The 25,954-nt window shown below is 37.6% G+C and overlaps 3 protein-coding genes across 4 annotated transcripts; 1 reads left to right on the top strand and 2 right to left on the bottom strand.

Moving 5' to 3' along the window:
• The first annotated feature begins 4,781 nt into the window (after positions 1 to 4,781).
• LOC121239499 (golgin candidate 4-like) lies at positions 4,782 to 18,066 on the top strand. Its single transcript, XM_041136758.1, is given in 16 exon segments — positions 4,782 to 5,263; positions 6,784 to 6,882; positions 7,024 to 7,152; positions 11,441 to 11,638; positions 12,017 to 12,149; positions 12,235 to 12,261; positions 12,264 to 12,298; positions 12,624 to 12,791; positions 12,921 to 13,031; positions 13,232 to 13,378; positions 14,565 to 14,861; positions 14,992 to 15,057; positions 15,944 to 16,146; positions 16,363 to 16,417; positions 17,087 to 17,269; positions 17,637 to 18,066. Coding segments are annotated over 16 exon segments (2,385 nt in total). The 5' UTR covers positions 4,782 to 5,044; the 3' UTR covers positions 17,952 to 18,066.
• A 2,129-nt stretch (positions 18,067 to 20,195) lies between these two features.
• On the bottom strand, positions 20,196 to 22,649 carry LOC121239491 (reticulon-like protein B5). Its single transcript, XM_041136748.1, has 5 exons — positions 22,189 to 22,649; positions 21,254 to 21,434; positions 20,988 to 21,129; positions 20,729 to 20,798; positions 20,196 to 20,636 (listed from the first exon to the last, which is right to left on the bottom strand). Exons 1-5 carry the CDS (start codon positions 22,388 to 22,390, stop codon positions 20,470 to 20,472), a joined length of 762 nt encoding a protein of 253 aa, XP_040992682.1. The 5' UTR covers positions 22,391 to 22,649; the 3' UTR covers positions 20,196 to 20,469.
• A 1,475-nt stretch (positions 22,650 to 24,124) lies between these two features.
• Positions 24,125 to 25,905, bottom strand: LOC121239468 (probable methyltransferase At1g29790). Of its 2 annotated transcripts, XM_041136726.1 has the most exons (2): positions 24,682 to 25,905; positions 24,445 to 24,583 (listed from the first exon to the last, which is right to left on the bottom strand). In XM_041136726.1, the coding sequence occupies exons 1-2, from the start codon at positions 25,555 to 25,557 to the stop codon at positions 24,494 to 24,496; spliced, it is 966 nt and encodes a 321-aa protein (XP_040992660.1). In that variant the 5' UTR covers positions 25,558 to 25,905; the 3' UTR covers positions 24,445 to 24,493. The 2 variants fall into 2 exon arrangements, with proteins under 2 accessions (XP_040992652.1, XP_040992660.1); XM_041136718.1 differs by having other exon boundaries at positions 24,125 to 25,905.
• Between the last annotated feature and the right edge of the window lie 49 nt (positions 25,906 to 25,954).

The raw sequence follows: 25,954 nt of genomic DNA, 5'->3' as shown, positions 1-25,954 counted from the left end.
AAAATTACATAGATCCATCTAGGATTTTCCAGGAACCCAAAAATGTTTGTAAGAGTAGAGAAGAAAAAACATTACCAAATTCTAGCCAATTATTGCTTGCACCACGTCCAAATTCTTCCTGAAAAAAAAAAAAAAAACACTTTTTAGATGGGTGAAGGCTCACTCAGATGGGAAAAAAACACTATTTTTCCTGGAAAAAGCTAGAAGACGTAGAAGACACAGAAAAAAAGAAAGAAGAGAGCTTGGGAGAAGACGTTGAGAGAAGACACAAAGAGAAAGAAGAGGCCTTGGGAGAGACGTTGGGAGAAGATGCAGAAAGAGAGAAAGAGGGGATATCTATGAAAAAAAGAACTTACACTTTTGCCCCTCTGTAAGGAAAAAAAGGAAAAAAAAAAAAAGGTTGAAGAGTCAGCTGCAATGTCAATATATAAGGAAGTCTACGTTCTTTTATTTGTATATCCATTTCTCTTTTCTATTCACTACTATGGATGTATGTACGGGCATCGTACCATTACTCTCAACCATTATTGTGGTCTTTAAACTGCCTCATCAAGTCTTGGACTATCTTAGTGAGATGGGAATGACTTTTTTTTTTTTTTTTTTTTTTTTTTTTTTTTTCCAATTACGGCTTGTTGTGCAATTGTTTTAGCCGGGAAAGTGTTCTCCACTTTCCATCTCTCATTTTTATCAATACTTGCAAAAACAAAAGGGGGCGAGAGAGAGCTCCTCGCTCATATGGTTAAGAATACTATGCACTTTTGTGCACTATGCATAAAACACATACAACCAATGTGAAATGCTCGGGAAGTCAAGTTCCTTGACCACTTGAGCTGTAATTGCACTGGGATACGGGTGGGAATATTGTGCACTTAAAAGTGCACATTGCAACAATTCATGTAACCTGTTGTGTATGACATGCACAATGTCACAATGGTTGGATATAATTGTACACCCAAAGGCTCGTGTCAACGGGGTGGCTGCCTGCCGCGCTTCACGAACGACTCCTTTTGCTAGTGCCCACTCCAACGAACGAGTTGCTAAGGTCATCTAGGGCCACCACTGGACCCGCCGGCGTTTTCTATCCCTGGCAATGGAAAGTGCCAGTGGGACCTCACCCACCGGTCTCACAACTTCGCCTGGCCATGACGAGCTCCTCATCCACGATCCAAACTCCTTGGCCATAGTCAGCTCCTCGCCAATTCTGCCCGGCCTCAAGTTACCCAGCCTTAGAGGCCTCACCTTGCCTGACCATCCGTTGCACACATGAAACATACACCATTCATAGTACATGCATAGGGCATGTAAAGACACACCCAGAACATACACAATGGGCATCAAGAACCGCCACCTCCTTAGCTGGAGCAATTCTAGGTCGGCTGCCCGAACAGGAACAACGGTGGCTTCTGCATGTTCCCCACTGCCATGAGGCATTGTGTACACTGTGCATGGTACATACTGAAGGTGCATGTCAATGTGCATCGAAGAGAACCGTGGAGCAGTTGCCTGTGGCGAGCAACAACCTATCCTTGATCCATCATAGTTTTTCCTTGGCCCGACAACAGCTTTTGCTAGATCACAGCACCCCACCATGTTCTGTGGCAGGCAATAGACTTTACTCAACTATGGCTTATTTGGCCACATGGTGTTGCCTACCTACTTGAGCCCCTCGACCGTCGTGAGTCCCCCCGATGAAGATCACGACTTTACACAACCACAAATGAGTTCCTTGGCCACAATAAGTTAAACGACCACAATTCTTTACATGGCCAATGAGGATGGCTCGCCACTTTTGACCGTCATAGTCAACTTACTCACCCGCGCGCTGTCGTATTTGATTGATAGTCATGGCCCATGGATCCACCAGTCCCGCCTAAAAATAAAGCTCGTTGGCTATATTTAGCAGAACACCAAGGAAATTAAAGTTATGGGAGTAATGAATTTCTTTTGGCAATACAATTAAAAAAAAACAACAACTAGTAGTGGAGGATCTCAGACAAGCAAAAATTAGAAGTAATGGCTAAATTACTCTAGTTTTTATTTATCAAACTCGCTATTTTAATTTCATTATTACTAACAAAATTTTTTTGAGAACTTTTTCTACAAAAACTCCTCGAGATTGCACGGGAACCCCAGTGTCAGCACACCTTGAGAACATACTTTGTTGGAAATCACTAGCATGGCACGAGAAACTGGCTACAAAGCCCCTCTCGGCCGTCTTAAATTTGTTTTCATCATAATAGAGGGCTCAGTATCAAGGACACCCCAGATCTTCATCATTGCCAAAGTATGGCGGCCTATGAGATTCGCCTTTGTAACTCAAACCTTTGCTATGCTCTAACAAAATGATTTAGGTTTGCAAATCTTACGCTTGTGATTTGAATTATCTACACTAACCGGTTTAGATCTTTAGGGTGATCGGGCATCTCCCTCCACAAAGTCGAGTCCCTTGACTCACTACAAACAACGACGATGACGGTCCCTTGACTGCTTTGAGTTGAGTCCTTTGACTAGCTGCAACCTATGGGTGGTGACAGTCCTTTGACTGTCCGACCCTTGTGTACAAAGTTGAGTCCCTTGCGTTTAAAGCCAAGCCCTTGGCTACTTCGACCCTTGCGCATAAAGTTGAGTCCCTTGACTCGTCGCGAACTATGGGCTGTGATAGTCCCTTGACTGTTCGACCCTCTTGTACAAAGTCGAGTCCTTTGACTTGTCACGAGCAATGGCAGGTGATAGTCTCTTGACTTCCCGTCCCTCACGTATAAAGCCGAGTCCCTTTACTCATCGGAGTTGTGGGTGGAGACAGTCCCTTGACTACCTGACCCTCGCGTACAAAGCCGAGTCCCTTGACTCGCTGCGGACAATTGGAAATGACAGTCCCTTGCCTGCCTAGCCCTCGTGCTCAAAGCGAAGTCCATACAAACAAACTCCGAGCTAAGTCTCTTGACTCGCGGTGAACAACGACGATGACAGTCCATTGACTACGTTGACCTCACCATAAGTTCAGCAAAGTTGAGTCATCAGACTCGCTTCAAAATGGGCGGTGACAACCCTTCACTACCTGGCCCTTGCGCAAATTAAAAATTTGAGCTTCATGCTTGTACCTGGCGCGGTCGAGTACATCTCCCACCTCACTCTCCAAGCTGAGCTCCGCGCTTGCGCCTTATGCGATCAAGTACATCTCCTGCATAGCTCTTCGAGCCAAGCTTCATGCTCGAAAATCTTCACCACTTAACACAAATAAACAAAAAACCAGGGACCAGTTCCCGAAATTTATTTTGCAATGTTTTTGCAGGCTATCTTTGTCGCAACTTGATTTGAAGATTCTCAAGGTCTTCTTATTGCACAAGCTGACCTTAAGGATCGTGAGCATCTGTTAGGGGATAAAATCCCCCTGGCTCATATGGCGTCCTAGGCCCGGCCTAAAGGGTAATCATTAGGGAGTAAATAAGAGACAAATGAGGAGGTAAGGAAAATCAAGTGTTAGATGGAAAAAGGGAGGTGACGAAAAAGGAGGAAAATGAGAAAGGAGAGGAAAACAAGTTATAATCATATTCAATCTCACGATGAGAGCTCCAAAAGATAGGATCTTCTCCAAAAAAGTGGTCTTTGACATCTATTGTATAGAGAGAAATAAGAGATCATGAGAGACTGTAAAATACTCATATTATAGTGGATTTGCCTTTAAACGACCTGTGGACGTAGGCCCTATGCTGAACTACGTAAATCTATATGTCTATATCTCTATTTACATTTCCTGCGTTTATTTTCTATTCATTCGACTTTGGACTGCCATTGTAGGTTTTAGACCGTCTCATCGAGTGTTGGACTACCTCCATGGGTTGGGAATGACTTTTTCTTCTATTTCGGCCTGTTGGACGATTTTGACATTAACATCCTACATACTAAGTATTATACATACTATAAAATAACTATTATAATCTAATCACTTGTATACTTAATTAACTAACATATAATTATGGACTATATTTAATATATTGGCATAAATTTGTAGGCATAAGTAATTGGATTACATGTTAGATATTTAATTATAAGGGTCACTATAGTTATATTATTAAATTTAACATGTATAAAAGTGTATATATATATATATATATGTAATGCTATACACCAATTGAAGGGCAAAAATGGAAAAAAAATTATTCAACAGCCTGTTTATTGTACAAAACCAAGGGCAAAAAGGAAAAAAAAGATGAACCAAATTCGTCTACATTGACTCTTATTATATATAAGATATAAGAATATTAATATATAGGAATAAATTTTATATATATTTATCGATTTATGGACAAGCTCTAATAGAGTCGAGCTAACGAATTGAGTTGGAAATAAACCTGAGTGCCTTAATGAACCTTAATCGAGTCTATGCCATTTGCTAATTAAATGGGTTTCTGTTTTCATAAACGAACTTTTTTTTTTTTTTTTTTTTTTAAGAAACGAGCTTGATTAGAATTTAAACAAGCGAGGATCAAGCGAATAACTGTACAAACTCGTTCATTTACCTCCCTAATAAGGATAAATTCTCGTAAATTCATTTACTTGATTGCTTCCAACAACATTAGGACATTTGCTTTTGTCGATAAAAAGGAACAAATGGGGCAAGACGACAAGTATAAAATGCTAAGCAATTGTACAAGCCTGTTATTTACGACACAAAATCGGGTTGTGAAATTGTCGGTAACGGGTCAATCTTTTAGATCTACCAAAATCTCCCACATGTTGTTTAGTCACGTAACGTGTCTTCTCCTCAAAATATTCATTTCCTTTTATGTTCATTAATTCCCAATTTATGAAACGAAACTCCATCCCACGCCCCTATTATTCTTCTCAGATCTATCAGAACTTCCTACCCTACGGAATCTGAGTCCCAAAGAAATCCTCACCGGTTCTGTTTTCTCTTGCATCGACTCCCGAGGTGATTCTCCGCTCAAACTCATCCGATCGACCACAGATTCAGCGTCACTTCCCTTCAAAACCTGCGCATAATCGTAGATTTGGTGGCTTTGTGCGTTGGGCAAACCTTTGGATGATGTGGAACTCGATTGCGAATTTGAAGGAGAGCTTGAACAAGATCGCGCTCGATGTCCACGACGATGACGATGGGGAGCTCGAGATCTATGTCTCCCGCAATAGAGTAGACGATTCTCCGGTTTCTGATCGGAGGAGTTCCCACAGTTTCGCGCATTCTAATTCGGTCTCGCGGTCTCCGGTGGCGAATGGGATCGGTTCCGCGTCTAATTTCGAGGTATAGCTCTGAGCTCTTGTATAATTCTTTTTTATTCTAGTAAGGAATTTGGTTTAATTTTGTAATTTTATTTGATTTTTTTTTCTGTGACAACGTGAACTGTAAGAAGGTTGTTTTTGTTTTGATATGTAAGCCACTTTGGTTTCGTAGGGATTAGAATGTATGCGAGTGTTATCACGGGATTTGTTGGGGAATTCATTTTGGATTTTGCTTAGTATTTAAGCTAACATTTCACTTCCCAATTGGAGCTAGGGGATGGGCTACTCCATCAATTTTCAGGAACAAAACAAGAGATTACCAAAATATGGAGCTATAGGAGAGCAGTCAATCCTCAAAAGAGAGGATTTGATTGAATCTCGAGGAGTCAAAGAATTTAAGCCAAAATACCAAATGAGAATTAATCGATTTTTTTTCATTCCCGAGGAAGTACATATTTTGCCCAAATCTGCTACCATAATGGTACAGAACGATAATAGGACCTTTTGGGAATGATTGGTCTGGCAGACCAGATGCTCATCACTCTACAGCTAATTCCAAAATAAATTTTGACCCCGTTTTTCTCTTTATATATGGATACACACATTTTCTCAAGCAAGGGTTAAGATGTTCAAGATCTTTTGGTGTTGAAGGAGCTGTGACTTTCATATGATATTATGTGTTATGACTAAACACCCACCCGTGGGTAGCCCAAGTGGGGTAAGGGCAAAACTTGTGTGCATGAGCCCCATGTCATAGGTTCAATTCTCCCTGGGATCAAATTGCGATTTAAGTGGGTGGTCATGGTGGTGGGTTGCTGTGCTAACCTCCCTGGGGGTTTAGGTTCCATGGGTGAGTCCTAAGGGCTCTGCCGTGGGGTGGTTCTCCCATCATCAAAAAAGAAAAAAATGTGTTATGACTAAACATATTCGTTTCAGATTATATGTTTATGATCAGGTGAATTCTTCTTTGCAATTGCGATAAAAATAGTAGGAAGCTTAGATGATGCTTGGTTCTCTCAAATAAGTGGATTGTTGTCCAGGAACTAAGTAGATGTTTTTGAAACGTTCAAATAATGAAATTATAATGCATTCCACTTGTAATATTTATGTGTATTTTGACAGTTGCTTCTAAGTGTTTAATTTTACAGTTGCAATTGTGAGTGTTGAGCCTGTATATTTTGACTTTTTTATCAGGTGAGTTTTTGTGAACTTCTCAAATTTGCTTTCAGCTAATTTACGGCCCACGATGATAAAAGGGTGTTATATCCATGAGATAATTTGGAGTCTCTCATGTTTGGACTTGGAAGGGTGATGTAAATAGCTTAGTAGGAATTAGATGTGATATTATTTTATTTTTTCGATATATGCCCTGGGAGAAGGTTAAATCTTAGTTTTTATATTATTCTCATTTCTGCGTATTGTATGATTTGTGCATACCTTGGCTTCTGTTGTGGGTATGCTGCAAAATGTAGCTGTAAAAGCAGATCAAGCATCAATTTTTCTGTTATTGATTTCGGTTAAAAGATATTGTGCTTATTGTAGATTGAGCGGTACAAATCTGAAATCAAGAGACTTCAGGAATCTGAAGCGGAAATTAAAGCGTTATCAGTTAATTATGCTGCTTTGTTGAAAGAAAAGGAGGTACTCCAATGTCAGCAAGAATCTCAATATTTATCCAATTACTTGTTACTACTGTTTTTTTTTTGATAAGTACTTGTTACTACTGTTTTAAAAGCCTTTGACATTATAAAAAATAAAATTCCCCCTCCTCGATGTTGGCAGGATCAGATATCTAGATTGAATAAAGAAAATGGATCTTTGAAACAAAATTTCGATGCAACCAATGCAGCTCAGAATGCATCAGGAAATGAAGGTGCCAAAGCACTTGCAAATGGCATTAATGTGCACAAGGTAGTTGTTGAGTTGTAAGTGAAGTGTATTATGTATTTGCATGAAACTGGTTCAAATTATGATGAAAAGGTTGCTACTATTTTTTTTCCTAGCTTTGCATTTATTACACAGCTTAGGTTCTTGTCTAGTTCTATTATCTGGTTGCAAAATAGTAACTGGCCAAACTAAATTTACTCAAATCTCCCATTTGATTAGTTACATAACATCTCCTCCGCTTAGAAACTTGCATTTCTCATTTAATTATGATTTGTGCTACTCTTATCACTGATTCTCATATCTTCAAAAGTTCCTACCAAAACATTGAGCCCCAAAACTCCTCCCATCCAATCATGTATCACACATCTCAAGGCACTCATTTTCGAAACTTATTTGATAGCCCGTAAATTCAGCATTCTTTTCCTACAAAACCTGGAGATAATGATGGGTTTGATGTTGGGCTTATGGGAAAACATGAATGATTTGGAACGTGAATGCGGCTTTGGAGGAGAATGTGAACAATGTTGTGCTTGATGTGTAAAATGACGGCATTAATGTCATGGGGAGCTCAACTTCTTTTGTGTCACTTGAGAGGTGCCTTTGCTCTTTGCCCATTGTAGCTGAGAAGTGAGATGTATGTGTATAGTTGAGTCCTTGACATTATTTGGCGAATGAGTTCTTAGAAATTTGCCTATATAGCCTTTGTTAATGCCATTTTTTTAATGAGTAGCTAATGTCATTTATTATGTGATAATTGTTGTTGGGAACTTAAGGATAAAGCTTATAATCACCTATTGATTATAGAAACCAACAGAAAATATCCCATAAATTGAGTTAGTTGGGTTGGGAAGATTGTTGGTTTGTTTTAGTTTTGGGTTGGAAGAATTTTCGGAAAATCAGGAAAGCTCACAAATGGGAGATATTTCTTATTTTGGAAATTAAGGAAAGAGAACAACTTGATGAGACAGGAAAAAATAACTCGATAATATGTGGAGCCAAATTAAGTTAATTTCTATCCTTGGGGCCAGTCTAGATTAATAATTCATTTGGTAATGAACAACTGCATCAAACTGCGAATTAAACATACTAACTGAGCATTACCCTTTTGAAAAACCAAAATTTGGTCAAAATGGGCTGCATATCTTAGGCTGTGTGTGTATCATGAAAAACTAATTTTGGATAACAAATGATTGGATGAGATGATATGAGATAAAGAAATCCTGCACAAGAGGTATTTTTGATGTGATTCATATAAAGGCTTACCAGGGCCAATTTTGGATTGTCTTAGCTTTGACTCCATCGATGAAGATGATGATGTGGTTGGAAAGAGCCTTTGATGAGAGATAGTTTTTTCAATTGGTGAACACTTTGGATGGTGATAAAGGCCCCGGTCACGACTTGGTATGATTGGTAATTGCAGAGAGAGGAACAACTCAAGCTTTGAGGATAAAGAGAAGACGGGGGCAGACATGACCTTAAGGATTTTTTTCTTTAAAAACCTTTATCACTGGATGCCATTTTGTTTTTTTGTTCATGTTTTCAGGACTTCTTACTTTTTTTCTCATTTTCTTGTTTGGTGTTTCTCATGTATAGGCCTTATATACTCGGGCAACACCGTGTTGTTATCGTTAATAAAGTTTATCGTTAATAAAGTTCAACTGTTTTTTTAATGGAGGCACTGAGTAGAGAGTTGTTAGCTGTTGTAAACAGGGGGCCCCTATCAGTTTTCTTGATGGGACGAGATAAAATGAAGAGCTTATCCTATCTCATCTCCTATTTTCTGATATACTTTTGATTATTTTTGTGGCTATAAAGGATCATCTCCATTATTGCACTATTTATTCCTAAAATTTGAGGTTGTTTCAGAACTGAAAATTAATTTGGCCTAGTCAGAATTAGTACTAACTGGGTGGTAGATGATATTGAGTGTTTAACATGAAGGTAGGGTCATCTTTTCCCAAGAAGTATCAGCATCTCCCATTAAGGGCATCGTTTAAGATGAAATCCATTGATTATAGCATTTGGAGAAGTTGGAACGTCACCTAGTTGGGTGGAAGACATTATATTTATCCAAAGGCAGTGGGTTACTTTGATTAAGATCTTTCTAACTTGCCAACATATTTCTTATGTCTTTTCACCATTGCTGGTGTAGCAAAACATCTAGAGAAGCTTCAAAGGAATTTTTTGTGGGGAAGAATTCACAATGAGTTCAAGTTCCACCCAATCTAGTGGTCCAAGATTTTCACTCTAATTCGTTAGGTGGTTTGGTGATTAGGATTTTTCTTTTGTATAACAAAGTTTGCGTTATAACACGGAGAGAGAAGCTTTGTGGTGATTGGTGTTGGAAGCCAAATATGAAGCATATGGTGAGAATGGTGTTCAAATGAGGTCAATGGACCTTTTGGGGTTGGGGCGTAGGAAAAAAAGTAGTAGTTGGGGGCTTATCTTGTATTGTTTTCAGGTACATAATGGGTCTAAAACAAGATTTTGTACGATGTTTGGTGCGGGGACCAGCTTTTGAAGACTGTTGTTGTTTCATATATCTTGTTATGAGAAGGATTTGGTTGCAGAACATCTGCAAATCTCCAACAACATGCCATAACTTCTATCAGATCAACACATGATTCGGAGGTGGAGTCATTCTCTTCGTTCTTTAACAGGTTGCATTCCTTTAGGTGGAGAAGAGGCGGCTATGATAAAATTTATTGGATCCTTGTTAGACCACTTATCCCCGCTTCTTGAATTTGAAAATATTTGAGTTTAAACCCTTCTTCAATGTGATTATCCCTTCACTTGGCTCTTCATTTCCTTGGAAGAGTACTTGGAGAAACAAGGCGCCTTCAAGGGTAGCACTTTTGGTTTGGATGACAGCCTTAGGGAGTTCTTAACAATGGATAACTTGAGGAAGCAGAATATTGTCATTATGGGTTATTGTTGTATGTGTAAGCAGAATGGGGAAGCATCGATCATCTTGTGCTACATTGTGAGATGTCTAGTGATATTCAAAACTTTTGGAATTGAGTGGTTCATGTCATAGCAGATAGTGGAGTAGTTGGTATGTTGGTGGAATCCTTTTGGAAGTCACAAAAATTTAGAAGGTTGGAGGATATTCCCACTATGTTTAATGTGGAATATTTGGAAGTTACTTCCTTTCCATACCATTGAAGATTGTGAGAGGGCAGTGACAAAGTTAGAAGTCATAATATTTAACTCCCTTCATTACAGCCTCCAATTTTTAGCTTTCTAGGTTTCAAGTATTTTTCTTCCTTTTGTTCTTCTCGCTAGTTGGATTTGTCCTTTTATATACTTCATGTACACATGCGTTGCACCCCTCAGCGCTTTGATAAGATTGCTCCTTTGTTCTATTGAAGGTAGAACCTTGAAGGTTACAAATGATGCCATGGTTGTGAAGAAGAGGAAAAGGTTTGGGAACCTTTATTTCCTACAGGGTAGTATAATGCCAGGTATTGTAGCTGCACACATGTTCAGATAATATAAGACTTTGGCACGTGGTTGTGTCTGAGTTAGAGCGTGCTCTTATGTTGTTATAGGATAATAGTGAGAAAAATGTAAACCCTAATCTCCCATATACCGCAAAGCCTCATCCTCATAACAGGACAAAAGAATGTTTGCATTTGGCAATTTCAGAAGAGTATTTTTAGTCTTCTCTCTTGAAACGGCCGTATGTGACAGTAAGGGCATTTAATTTTATTTCTCAGTTTAAAAGTCAATCAGGATTTGTCATTACGACATGATTTTATTCTCTTCTTTCTGACCCTTTGTTATTTCGCTTCCATCCATACTGTGTCCTAGAAGAGACTGAGGCAAAGGATAAAAGTTATCTTGCCTTGTTGTTACAATGTGGGGTTTGGGATGTATTGGGGATTAGAGTACAAGCGATTCTCATATATACTCCATCCTTTTTTGTAGAATAAAACTCTGATAACCCCTAGGGGTTGGCTCAAGTGGTAAAAGACTTGATCTTGGTGGTATGCTCCCTCCAAGGTCCAAGGTATGAATCCCACTGGGTGCAAACAATTTCTAGGGGCCATCGGACTGGGGGATTTTTCCTTTGAATTATCCGAGGTACACTTGCGGGAAACTTCTTGCCAAGGGCCTGTGCACCGTTGGGATTACTCGGGATGTTGTTCTCGGACACCCAGTGCAAATAACACTCTGATCGTCTCTGCTGGAGAAAGTTGACCTTTATATTGAATCATGCAATTATTATCTCATGTGTGATTAATATATATATCTTATAATATATAAAGATTTGGTATCGGGTATTGGCTGAATTGTTGGTGACTTTCAGGGGAGTGCTGATCAATCACCCAACCGACAGCATAGAATCACAACTCAAGCAAAAAACCGTTATGCTGGAAACCAGATACACAATGGTGTTGTCTCCAAACAAGATGGAATAAGCAATGGAATCACACATGCTGTTCAATCTATTGTCACTCAAAGTAAGATGGAAGCAAAACATTCAAACTTGCTTGGGAGGGAGAAGGTAATAGCACCTTTCACTCTGAATACTTGTATTTTCCTAGGAAGTTTGAGCAACTTCTTTTTCATTTTATTTGCCTGGACTATTTTGTTACTTTTCGTTGATTCTTTTTTTTTTAAAGCACTTTTGGCTGTATCTAGAGACTCAGACTACAAATGCAAATGTGTTTTTTTATTTTTTGTTTTTTTTTTTTTTTTTGGGGGTGGGGGGGGGGGGGGGGGGGGGGGGGGGGGGGGGGGGGGGGGGGGAGAGGGTAACAGCACTTGATTTGACAAATGTATTTATGTGTTTCGGCACAATGCATTTTTTTTTCCCATTTTGCTGTACTCTTTTCTTTTAATGATGAATGAACTTGACAACAGATATATGAATGCCTTCTAGGAGCTTGCAGATTCGCTAGAAGAGAAAAATAGGTCCCCTGCAGCACTGCAGGTCACTCATGAGTTAAAACAATTGAGGATGGAACTTGAAAAAGAACGCACAAAGTTGGGAAATATTCAGTCAAAATTACAAGGTACAGTTCCTCAGTCTGAAAATCCAGAAATGGTTCTCAACAATCTTTTGTTTTGAGATGCCTGCTTTTCTTTTTGCATCCTCAGAGGAACAGAAATTGAAGGAGTCTTTCCAGGGGAGCTCAAATCACTGAAATTCGACAGAGACAGTGTGAGTTTTGATATTGGGTGATGATTGGCTTAATACTTTTGGCTGACATTATTATTTTCTTTTCTAAGGCCATAGAACCCATAAGTTTTCCTATATTCAGTATGTTGTATGAAAATATAAACAAGTTTATTGTCTGATTCTAAATGCACACATTCTCATGTTTGATTTCTACATTCTGTTTTCTTTAATTTTTTTCAAGATTTTGTATGTTAATTACCGATAAAAAAATTTTGTTTCTTAATTCTTTTTTGAGTTTACTTTTCTAGATGACCCATTGCTGTCCTGAACTATGTTTTTGGTATGATATCCTCTTCTTTGTTATCAGACCTCTGAGGAGATGAACAACATACAAAACGAGTTGAATGAGAAAATTTCAGAAATAAAACAACTGCAAAGGGAGCTGAAAGGACGGAAGGAGGAAGGCGCTGATGACATTGCGCAAAGTTTGAAAAGAGTAATTGCAAGCCTAGAGAAGGAAAACAATAGTCTTAAGGTTGTTAATTTGTAGATGTCCGTTTGTGTTTCACTTATGAAGTGCATCATATCTTATTACTCAAAATATTTTATACTGTTTTTTATTAAACGGTGTGTCCAAATCCACTCTAATGTCATAATTGTATAGATGGAGAAAAATGAACTCGAGGTTGCTCTGGAAATGAGCAGGAACGCTCAGACTGAGGTGCGATCAGATGCCTCCCAGCCTTTAAGTAAACATCCAACTAGTTTGAATGAGGTATAGAAATTGTTGGGGACCATACCTTATTTTTCTGTTGTTTGTGCTTAAGATGGATCTCTCTCTCTCTCTCTCTCTCTCCTCGTTTCCCCGCATTCCTCTTTCTTGTAAGTGTTTGTAATGATGTTAAGAGGCATTGTTATACATCATTGTGGTATGCACCTCCTTGTCTAAGCAGTTATTACTTATTTTTCTTCCAGAAGGACAATTCATCTGGAAGTTTCCCTGGAAAGGAACAAATGGAGCAAAGTTTGGAAAAACTGGATAAAGATTTGAAGGAAACACGCCAGGAAAGGGACAAAGCATTGCAACAATTGGCCCGTCTTAAGCAGCATTTGTTAGAAAAGGTCAAGTGTCTATAACTCTTCTATTATCTCTAGCAGAACCACCCTTCAATTTGTCCATCTGTGCATGACATATCAGTTGCAATGTGAAATTTCTGGTTTCTGCTTTAACATAATATGTTAAAACAGAAATCTAATACTTGTACTCCTATTTGTTTGGTTTGCAAGTTTGGCTCTTCTGTTACAGTTGTGACATTTTCGAAAAACAATAAAATTTCTATACTAAAAAACAGAAATTTTTATTTTATTTTTTATTACCTCAGAAATTTTATAAAAAATTCTCACTTGTGGTGGAGGAATGCTGTAGTTATAGCAGCAATATACCTTTTTTTTTTCATTATCAGCAGGATTCCATGTTGTTACAAATAAAAAACCTTAACACTGAACCCAACTAAGGTATTGGTTGAAATAACAAAGAAAAGCCTATGTCGCATAATAATGTTGCTATTCACTGTCAAAACAGACACCATCTGGAGGTGTTGGAAGGCTCTGAGCAGTAAGGAGAGAAGCAGAACAATTAGAAGCCCCAAGAGGAGCTCAACCATCTACCAAACAAGTTCCTTCTCGATAGACATGACTTAATCTGAAATTTAGAACCTCTCCTAAAGCAATGATGCCTTTCCAAATATTATCATGTAGAAACCATTTTACCACCAGAAGACAATCCGACTCCACCTCCAAGAACAAAATCCCCAAGTGATAACATAAACTCGGCCCATTCTTCAAAGTTGAAAGTTTTGCATGTGTTGGTACCAACTCCAAGATACAAAAAGAAGCCAGCTGCAAAGGACCCATCACTATATCTCATCACATCACCACGATCTGCCTCTCCAAGATTGCCTCTAGAACTGTGTCAGCTTGTAAATACCATTGGAAGGAGGCAGCCATATAAGAAGTTTTTTTTTTTTTTTTTTTTAATTATCTAATAAGCTGGTTTTTTAATTCCCCAGTTTCCTATATTGAACTCACACTTGACTGGTATTATGTTCCTCTCAGAACTTGTGTACATCAAAATGTTTCTAATTTTCTTTTATAGACCACAAGTTTCCATGAACTGGTTTCTTAACTCTCACTTCGTTCACTGCATCACCTTCACTTTCTATTGCTTGTATGAGATTCTAGGTAGATCTGGCATCCTCTACATCACAATATATTATATTTTTCAAGTTTTCTTTCTCCAATAATATAGGAGTCTGAAGAGTCTGAAAAAATGGATGAGGACAGCAAAATCATTGAACAGCTACGAGAAAATAATGAATATCAAAAGGCTCAAATATTGCTCTTGGAGAAAGCGCTGAAGCAGGCCATTGCAAGTCAGGAGGAAATTAAGACGATCAACAACCATGAAATTCAGAAGTCAAAGGAAATTATTGATGACCTAAATAAAAAACTTGCCAACTGTTTGGCCACAATTGATGCCAAAAACGTTGAGCTTCTTAATCTACAAACTGCTCTTGGTCAGTACTATGCTGAAATTGAAGCTAAGGTAAGCACATTAATACTTCATGAATTTATTTCTTTTTACTCCTTATAAAGCAAGCTATTGGGACATGTCAGTAAGAGCCATGCTTTTTCTAGAATATGGTTTTTATGCCAGTTTGAATAAATGTTTATAGGAACATTTGGAAGGAGATTTGGCACGGGCAAGGGAAGAGTCAGCTAAACTTTCCAAATTGTTGAAAGTATGTGTCCCTCCCTTTCAATGCAACTTCTGTATTTTTCCATTTTTGAGCGAGCTGAAAGTTCATTGCACCCTCTTGATGCAACATAATAAGCTATGTTATAACTCAAGCTGGTTATTTGACATTTTTTAAGGATTCAATCAGTTGATTAGTTAAAATAACATTGTTTCTTTCCTGTTTATTAGGATTCTTGCTGGAGCTAGTTTTTTTTTTTTTTTAAATTAAATGATTTGAAGCTACAGTTATATTCAGTTGGGAGTGTGGGGAATTTGTATCATAAAAGCTGTCATTGTCATTGATTAGTAAAAGTGGTCATCGATAGTATATAAATCAGTTTCTCATCGAAATTATTTTATAAGTTGCCAGCTTCCTCTTAGAAATTTCTTTTTCATTACTTTACTCCATTGGTCGATTGTAAATGATTTTGATGGCATGGCTTTTCCTGAATTCCTTGTATCACCAAATTAGCACGCTTAGGCGATGCTCGTGTATGTCACGAATACTTGGGCTCTTGCCAATTTTTACGATCAATAAAATTTTGTTTACCTATTAAAAAATAAATAAATGGCCAGCTACCTCAAAGTAGCATAAAAGGACTTTGTTCCCTTGAACAACTCAGACCACAACTCTTCGTAGTTCCCCTCTTCAAAGTCTTTCCTATATTAGCCTGCAATGACATCGTTGTACTAGTCATATATTTCTTCTGTTAAATAGATGCATTTTTCCTGCTGCCTTGATCATTTTAATTCTCATTACTTTTTAAGGATGCCGCTTATTTGTCGAGCCGAAATGAAGCTTATCATGACTTCTATAGGCTTGGAATATTTTTCATGTCATTAAATGCCACTCTTGGCCTTAGGTTTTTTCTTTTCTGTATCATCTCTAGGATGCAGGTCAACGAGCAGAGGTATTGAAAGGGGAGAAGGATGAAATCTTGGCCACAATTTCCCAATCTGAAAGAACACTAGGAGAATGGAAAAGCAGAGTAAATAAGCTTGAGGAAGACAATGCAAAATTGCGGCGTGCTCTTGAGCAGAGTATGACGAGGCTTAATAGGATGTCAATTGACTCAGATTTTCTTGTTGACAGGTTAGCTGGATTTAATTTTGAATTAAAATTCTTACTCTTCAACATGGGTTATTTCTGGGTTTCCCACTGTTTTAGTTGCAATCAAAATACAAAGCAGATGTCTCAATGAGTTTCAGCAAACCTCTTTTAACTATTGGTTTTCTACCAATTGGTTGTCATTACTACATTGCCTCATTGAGGAAAACATATAGTTTATATGACTGGTGACGTGCGCAGGCGGATTGTGATCAAGTTACTGGTGACATACTTCCAAAGAAACCACAGCAAAGAGGTATGTATATTTCATAATACTATCTTAGTTGCTTATGGATGCATGCTGGGATATTAGTACTCTCTTCATCTGTGGTACATGCACCGGATTGTTCATGCCCCCATTTAGGTGGGGTATACCACTGGATGACTTGAACCTGAATGTCATCATTGACTTTGGCTGGTTTATCAAGTTTCGTGGTTTGGCTCTATTGAAGAATGTTTTGTATGCATATATATGTTGGGCATCATTATAGCAAAAGAAATGAACCTATTGAAAAATAGTTTAATACAAATGACTGTCCTCTCAGGGAAGGAGGGAATCCAAAGGGGAAAAGAAAAGAAATACAAGGAACTACAAAAACCAGAGAATACACAAATTAGCTGAGATCCCATGCCTTCATGGGAAAATTCTTTCAAGACCAAACTTTATTAAGGCTGGAACCCTTTAGAGCCGAAAAAGTTCTTGACTTTGACAGTTCCCCACAACAACCAATATAGAATATGCATCGTGCATAATCCACAGCTGAGCACCTGTCTTATGGACTGTTTTTGCAGGGGAAATGTAATTGCTTACAGATCTTCCATCCCGAATGAAGTAGTTGTCCTGTTGACAACTTTCACCTAACTAGGCTTGTCAAAAAATTAATTCATCTAGCTAGCTCAGGTTGTTTATTATATATATGGGCAGGTTCTGGATCTTATGGTTCGTATGTTGGGGTTCTCTGATGAAGACAAACAGAGGATAGGTGGTGCTCAACAAGGTGCAGGCAAAGGTGTTGTACGTGGAGTGCTAGGGCTACCTGGCCGCCTAGTCGGTGGCATCTTGGGAGGGGGTTCGGCCGAATCTGCAAGCACAGCATCTGACAACCAGGTAATATTTTTATCCAGAGATTAAGGTCTCGTTTGTTTTCACAACTCCTCTCAATTTATCTCATCTCATCTAATCATTATAACTTTTTCAAATTTCCATACAAAATAAAATAAACAATTCAACTTTTTCAAATCTCAAAACAAAAATAATAGTGAAAAAAATATATTTTAACAATATTTTATTCAATTTTTAATTTTAATCTCAACTCATCTGCGAAAACAAACGAGGCCTAATTGTCTGGTGTTCACATAAATGCATCTTGCCTGGTCATATAGATAATATTTGGGTGTTTTTCGTATTGCTTTTCTTTTTTCTCCCCTCCACTGTTTGCATGTGGTGCATTAAAGAGCATCCACTTCTCTACCAGTCCTTTGCAGATCTATGGGTCGATTTTCTTCTCAAGGAAACCGAAGAAAGAGAGAAAAGGGAATTGGCCGATAATGTCAGCAGATCTAAGGAAGATTCACATGGAAGAGGTTCAAATGCTGCAATTGTTGGTCCACCTGTGGCCGACCAAACACCAAACACTTCTATTACAGCATCGAGTTTCTCAAGACTAAACTTCTCGCCGAGCCAGAATTCTAGCCCCTTACCCTCTCGTGGAAATCTTGAATCCGAGTTCTCAACAGTTCCTCTCACATCATCGGATCCACCGAACTCAAGACTGCTACCAAAATACTGAAAATGTGTTGGATTATATAATTAAATCAAAGGTATAGCTTACAATTTGTCGATGTTATCTTTTTCAATTAATTCTTTTACATTGAAATAAATGTTTCTTCGTTTGGCTGCGCGTAGTATACGTTTCGTGGATCCCAAAATTCAAGAGCTTTTTAACTTGCGAGATTGACCAGCCAGGGGGCCCCAAAAGAGGGAAAACCCTTTTCTTGTTCCCGTAATTATTTCTTATTTTCAGAAATCGTATTCATGCATGCGCATATCTTATTGCAACCCGTTTATCTTCGCCTCTCTCTTATTGTTTTTCTTAATTTAGTTGCTGGGATACTCATCTGAAAAGTAAAGTAAAAATTCAAACCGTTGGCGGCCGATGATCACCGTCCATTCTTTAGTCCATTGGCATTTATTTTTTTGTCATGATAACACGAGCTCCAACTTTTTGACTTTTTGCATCGACTCGAGAACTGCATGGATTATTCTTTTGGTAGAGTGGAATTTTGCGACAGACATATAATACGTTGGAGTTCGGGTTTTTTATTTGATTTTTTATTGTAAGGAGTTATCTTACTTTGCCATAGGATTTAGAAGGTGAGAAAGTGAATCTTCCCAACAGCCATTTCAAAACAAATGCAACCACATCAATCACTATGGCATCCGGCCATGGGTTTACAATCTGTTTATCGGGTTGTACAAAAACCGCCACTTTGTATGGCTCCCTCTTAGGGAGAAAGGGTGGGGATATTTATTCGTTGTTAATGTCCTTTTATTTGTGAAAGAAATATCAAGATATTATCAATTTATAAAATTAGTAAAAAAAAATTTAAGCAACTTGAGAATATTTGTCTAATTTAAGTTTCATTATTCAGTGATGGACATAATATTGGATGATAGATGATATATTTGATCACATGGTCAATCTTTACAAAATCAAATGCATGTATAATTAATGAAGATTTTCACGTTCTCATTTTATTCTCCAAAAAGAAGGAAACAAAATGTATCAGTTTAGGTCATTCAAAATTTTACCTTCAAATATAATTATTTAAACAACTGAAAATTTCTATCTTGCTTTCTTTTTTGTGCTTAAATAGTTGGTGCAATAATAATAATAATAATAATAATAATTTAGGATCCCTTTTTCTACTTTTAGGTATATAAAAACTCGTAGTTGGTGGTGCTATTATAACAATTTACACTATGCTTTCAGATTATAACGAAGTATAGGCTCCTTCACTAGGAATGCTTCGTTATACCGACCATGAAGTTTTTTTTTTTTTTATCTCCTTTCTTGGTAACCAACCATCTTGGTTCCTTTTATTGATTCCATAATTTATAAGAATTTTTATGTTCAATCGTTTTTTTATGAATAATTTTTCTCATCAACTACTATTCACTACCACACCCTATAAAAAAACACATCACATACTGTGAAAAAAAAAACAAAAACTGTAAATGTGTGAATGAATAGTAGCTGATGTATAGCATTTCCCATAGGGAGAGTTTTCAAATATTATAATTGGGGTTTTTAAAAGAAATTAAACTATTACTGCCCTCAAATTTTTAACACCACTGCATGCTCAAAAACTTGTGGGTTATGCAACTTCGCTTTAATTTCATGTTGGAAGTAAAGTTAGCAGCAGGATGCAAGTATTAGTGGATTATGTTGCTGTGTAATGTGACAAAAGAAGTACTGCAACCGTCAATATAGGCTGTTTTATTCTTCAGATTTTATCAGGAAGAGAAGATAGTCCTTGCTTGCTTGTAGTCGATGTGGTTGTGCCAAAGACCTCGCTCATGCATAGATACTTCAGTTTTATACATGAGGTTGAAGCAGATGGGAGGCGTAAAAACAGATAGTCTTCTTTTATAGTTGTTATGAGAAGTATTTGCATACATTTCCAAGGATAGAGACATCCAGGGAACTTAATCAAGACTAATGCTATACAGGCATGACTTGCATGGCCTTTAAAAAACAGTAAAACCCACCCTAGATAATAGGTCCTATTTCTTTCCCAGAGGAGTTGTACAAAACATTTTCCCTTAATTAATGGGTCTATAAAATAAAAATAGACTGAATTGCCTAAAAAAATGACTGGTAGAATCAAGCCCCATCTACACTGGAGGTTTACTTAGTCGTTAACTTTAGAGCCCCATGGGATTAGTCGAGGTGCACGCAAGCTGGCCCGGACACCCATAGTTATATAAAAAAAAAAGAATCAAGCCCCATCCACACTAGTAAAACCCACAGTAAAAGAAGGCTTCCAATATACTAATAAAAGTTGTTCACAAAAACACCTATAGTGAGGTGCCATTAGAATGTCACCGAAAAAGTACAATAGCAAATTTCACACCTAAAACTTGCAACTAAGTTCACATACCAAATCCACCAAATGGGAAACTGAGAACACTAATAAACAACTTTGGGAGGCTCTAGAAAATATAAAAAAGTGCGAGCACAATCACAACCTACAAAACCCATTGCCTAGATGGGTTGTCCAACAATAGAAAATGCCTTACCTATTCTATGCCAACTTTCCTTTCAATGGACCTTTTGGAATCTTGCTCAATACCTTAGCATCAAACACTGCATACTGCTTTTTAATCTGGATTGTTGCCTTCTCTGCAAATGGATCGACCTTGTCCTCGTGCTTCTCATACAGAACAGGCACGGTGTGCAGCAAAACGAAAGCTGTTTCCAAATCAATATTCTCCAAATTCAGTACACAATATAAAAACTATGTTCAATAGCATATGCATAAACATAAGTTTTGTGGATATTACATATGTAGAACAAGGTCAAGAAATTGCACCAACTCCCCACAATTGAAATAACCCATAAGCCAGCAATGACCTGACATGGAAAACACAATTTCATTAGAAACCATACAACAGAAATTAACCAACAACTATATACTTGCTAAACCAACAAGTGCACCAAGTTAAAAGATCACAAGAAGCTAATCCACTAAAGACTCGAAGGCTTTTCTAAACTACAAGGTGAACTTTTTTTTTTTTCCAAAGAAACATAGACAATACGTACAATGAGAAACTTCTTCAAATCTCTTCCAGTCACAATATCACGCAAGACTGCAAAAGCGTGGTTAATTTCAATTCTCAGGGCTGCAGCAACTTGCAAGAATGGCTCCTCAGGAAGATGAACTTCTGGGATGCGGGGTGGAGTCCTACAGATAGACATCTTAGGCAATAAACTAAATAGAACTATAGATGAAAATCACGGCCTAGATACCTAAGAACAGAACTTTATATAGATTAAGGGCTCATAATGTGAAGACGCATAAGGCCTACTTCTTGATAAAGGTATATGCATTGGACCACAGGAACAGGATTGCAAGAGCTAGAATCAGAATATGACACACAAGAGTAAGCAGGTGATATTCAAGCAATTCAAAGAAAACCCAGATTGCAGTGGCTCCACCGAGAACACCGCCTGAAATCTTCTTGTTCCTCCATAAGAACACATCAGCAGCTGCACCAAATCATCGAAGAAGTGAGGGAAAGTACACAATTTAAAGACATAATCAACACTTGCATTGCTTCTTAGTACCTTAGTTGAAGAAAAAGATAAATTGTTCACTTCAGAATTGCAATCTTTCGGGAAACATTAAAAGTCACCAGGGAAATATTAATCGTCTCAACAAGTTCAGAAATTTGGTAAAACGCTCATTCAGCTAACTTTCTGACCTATAATCGGATTTTTAAGATTTGGTGTGAATATCGATAGCAACAAAAAAGAAAAGAAAAGAAAAGGATTTAACGTGAATTTTAAGATCACTTTCTGACGGGTTCTCAAGAAACATACTTCAAATCCAATTTTTGCATAACAATTTCGACATTTCACCAGCAAGCAAACCGGGCTTATAAGCTTTATAAGAGATTTAAAAACACAATTCACCAAATTAGCTCAATGCCGATATGGATCATTGAGCAAAATTTGACAAAGAACAAAACCAAGCTTATGTTCCTAAAAGTCCAAACGCATAGGTTTCCTCTCATTTCAAAAGTACTCCCATCACTTTCGAAAAAAAGCAGAAATCAGACTAAGCACTCTTTTGGCACGCATATCGGATCAGCCTCGTTGCTTCAAAAAGGATTAATATTTTCAAGGAAAAAAAATTAACAGAAGATAATTTAAAACACGGCCAGGTAATGCCTACTAAATCTGATAACATATCCCATATCATATCAAGATGTAATCTAAAGGAGGGAGACTATGACCGTACGCTTTCCTCCGCCGAAAACCTGGTGAACCGGTTTCTCCCTCCCGAAAAGACGGAAAACCTTGGCTTTCGCCGACGAGGATGGCGAGACCGTTTTCTCGTCATCCGAATCCGATGAAGACGAGTCGTGCGCGTGAATCTTCTCGCTTATCTTCTCCGTCACCGACTCGACCGTCGAACCGGCACTCTCAGACTGATCCGCCATTCTTTCCGAACACCAAAGCTCCAAATCCGACAGCAAAAGAAGATAATCAAAAACCACAAACAAATTGAAATGAAAAATAGGATTCGAATGAGAAATCTCAGTGAGATTTTTATAAAAGGCGAGTAATGAGGTGAGATCGTGACTGTTTGGGTGGTAATCACCAATCACGCCGAGGCCGAGCCTGAGGTTTGGGAAACGAGCCTAGTGCTTCGGAGAATTTGTGACCGCAAACATTGACGGCGTTGGATTGTATACGTTCGAGATGCGAAGACGTTAGATTTGACGGCGCATATTTGTATCGTATCCTTTTACTTTATGCCAATAAAGTACATGCCGTGGTGGACGGTGGATGTTACGGAAAGCCACCGGAGTGAGAGACACGTGGCTGAATATGATTGGAGAGATGGTGGAAAATGGAAATGGACGGCTGATTTCCCTTTTGAAGCGTCGGTGGGGTTAAATCAGGGTGGGTTTCCACGTCAGTGGCCAATGGCTGCTCTCCAAATCGTCTCAAATGGCAGATTCAAAGAGTGGATGAGACATAAAATTTTCATCTTATTTTATTTTATTTTATTTCATTTTATTTTATCTCAGTTTATTTTATTTTATTATTATATTTTTATAAAATTTTTATATAAAATATAATAAACAATTCAACTTTTTTAAATATTAATTTACATTTTTTAAATTTTAAAATAATAATAATATTAAAATATAATATTTTTAAACTCTCAAACAAAATATTAAATTCTCATCTCACTCCAAACCTGCCGTCTACTTGATTCGTATGCCTTCTCTTTTTGACTTTACATGTATTTAAGTTGCATTAAAAATAAGATAATAGATGTTATACGGTAAATTTATGAAATGAAATAAATATTTATTTAAAAGAAACTCCATCAGTGTAAAATTTACAAACTATCACTTGATTTTTCTTTTTTCTTTTTTAAACAAAATAATAAAAAAATTAAATGTATTGGAGGTGAATCCCAAAATATGATACACAAATCCGATATCAATAACTCAAGATTAAAGAATTAAATTTTATTATAAAAGGTATATGAGAGAGAGAGAGCATAGATTTGCTTCTTCAAGTGTCACCCATCATTATAAATGACTTGTAATTGAACAGTTTTGATTTCTCTTTTCCTAAAATATTTTCTACTTGTATGTATCATTTTAACCAAAAAGTATCTTACTTCATTGGATGCTCATTCATAAAGTTTGTTTTCACTAATAATGGACTATTTTGACTCAAAGCTTTTGACCCTAATGCAAAATCAATGATTTGAGTGGTTACTACTTAGTTTAATAATTAAATACATGATATAATTTGCAAGTGAACTTCTTCTAAAATTAGATTTCTATCATGTGTATGGTCTGTCCTCCATACAAACTTGCAAATATAATGTTTCATAGACACTTTGAAGGAAATACCAAAATTATTAGACCACATTCACAATATCTTCCAATTGTTTCAATTTGTTGAAACAACTTTGATATATAGGTTGCGTTTGGGTAATGAGGTATTCTATGAATAGTAGTGAAAAAATAATGCTAGAATATTGAATAATAGTAAAAGTAAGTGAAAAGTAATAATAAAATAATAAATAGTAATGAAGTATTCTTAGAATACCTGACAATACCTTAGATGCTTACTCCTGTCAAATATTCAAGCATCAACATTATGGCAACTAGACTAAATCAGAGAAGTAGAATTATTATAAGCATGAATGGATGCAACACTATGATTATCTGAAAGGTCGAGGTGGCTTCTCTAATACAGCTGAAAAGAATACCTCTCTATCATCTCTATCCAGCTTTGGAACCACAACCCATTTATGCTTTTTATACCTTAATATCTTGAAGGCTTCTAAATAATCATCCAGATCCTCTTTCAAACAGAAAAAGCTGTCAATCCACAACAAACCCCCAGGCCTTATAACTCTATCCCAATCATACAATACAAAGTCCAGAAGCACAAAATCAATCCAGCCATCAAGAAATCTTGTCGTGTGAATCATATCGAGAGTGTTATCGAAGAAGGGGAGCCGTTGATTTATTGTCAAGTAGAGAGGAACAAGTCCTCGAAGAGCTATCATTTCATTGAAGGGTGCCCCCAGATTGATAGCTGCTGAGACTATTGTGACATTGAACTCCCTCATCCTTGCAGCAAAAGTCCCAGTTCCAACACTGAAATCCAATCCAATTCTGATCTCTCCAGGCTTAATTCCTAGCACTTTAGGTATAAGGAAATCTGCAGTCAGATTTGAGTTCGGCAGCAAGTTTACCTGTTCAATCCATCTGGGAATTTCGTGATGCAAAAGGTTGAAACAATCTGCACATTTGAAGAATCCCTTTCCAGGGGAATTGCTGGCCAGGCAAGTGAAGTTCTTGCATCGGTATTGACTCCATCGGACATTTCTATTGTCCGGGAGCTTCCACAAAGACTCATTGATGGGAAATGGCCTGCTATATAGCTTTGGGGCTCTTGAGAAGCATCTCCTCCTTGGTAACGGATCACAGCCATGAATCATAAGCCTTTGAGCTAGTTTCCAATCATCATTGCAGATTTCACCAATATCATAATCCATATACTCCTCAAGCTCTTTCTTCACAGCAAAACAAGCATGGCCGATGCTAGTGAAAGTTCCATTTGCTCCCATGAAGTTCTGTTTACCTAGTCTGTTGGGCTTCATTCTTACATACTTGCGCATCTCTTCAATGAAGAAATAATCTGCAGGTTCATTGGATAGAGTATGGAGACTACTCCTTTCACTGTCATGCTGATAAGGATCTTCACTGGATGGTAAAGACGCATGCGTCGACTCGATGAGCGCAAGGATATCTGCAAGAAACGCACTGTATCTCGATAGAGATGCTGATGAGGATGAGTTGGTTGGCATATCTCTCATCGTGCTCATCTCTAGTTGGATTTTCTGAATTACTGTTTGGATAGTAATTCTTACTTCACTTCCAGTTCCATTTCGGCTGTCAGGCTTCATGTGGTTGCAGAAAGTATCTGTAGGAAAAAGAGATCTGACACAGTAGAATTTGGATAAGGTGACAATGGACATGAGAATAGCAAAGATGACCAACAAAAGCATTGGCCTGTGAAGCCGCCCTCTCCACGCTTTTAACTTCATAAAATTGTTTGGTTTAGGCATCTCTGTACTTTAAAAACTGGACTTTGAAATTTCCCAGAGTTCTTTTCAGCAGAAGGAACAGCGACAACAGCATTTACAGAAACTGAAATGATCTTTACAGCAATAAATCAGTAATCCTTGAAAGCGATAAAAAACAGAATTTGGACTGAGAGAAAAAGTAAAAGAGCAAAATGGTTTGAACGATATACCTGAGATTCTAAGCTGAAAACTTTGCCAGGAAAAAGAGGAGGGAGGGGGAGGATTGGCCTTTGATATTAACTGAAGTTATAAACTTATACCATGTAGTTTTAAGTGTTGCTGAAGAAATGGATATTGAGATCAGAGTCTACAGATTTTTTTTTTTTTTTTATTATTTTGGTTTTCTTCTCGGTAGGATTATCGAAGCAGTTCGAGTTGT

This window comes from Juglans microcarpa x Juglans regia, chromosome 1D (assembly GCF_004785595.1).
Source record: "Juglans microcarpa x Juglans regia isolate MS1-56 chromosome 1D, Jm3101_v1.0, whole genome shotgun sequence".
Classification (NCBI taxonomy): Eukaryota; Viridiplantae; Streptophyta; class Magnoliopsida; order Fagales; family Juglandaceae; genus Juglans; species Juglans microcarpa x Juglans regia.
The sequence above is the reverse complement of the archived record's forward strand: the minus strand, read 5'-3'. Positions and strand labels throughout refer to the sequence as shown.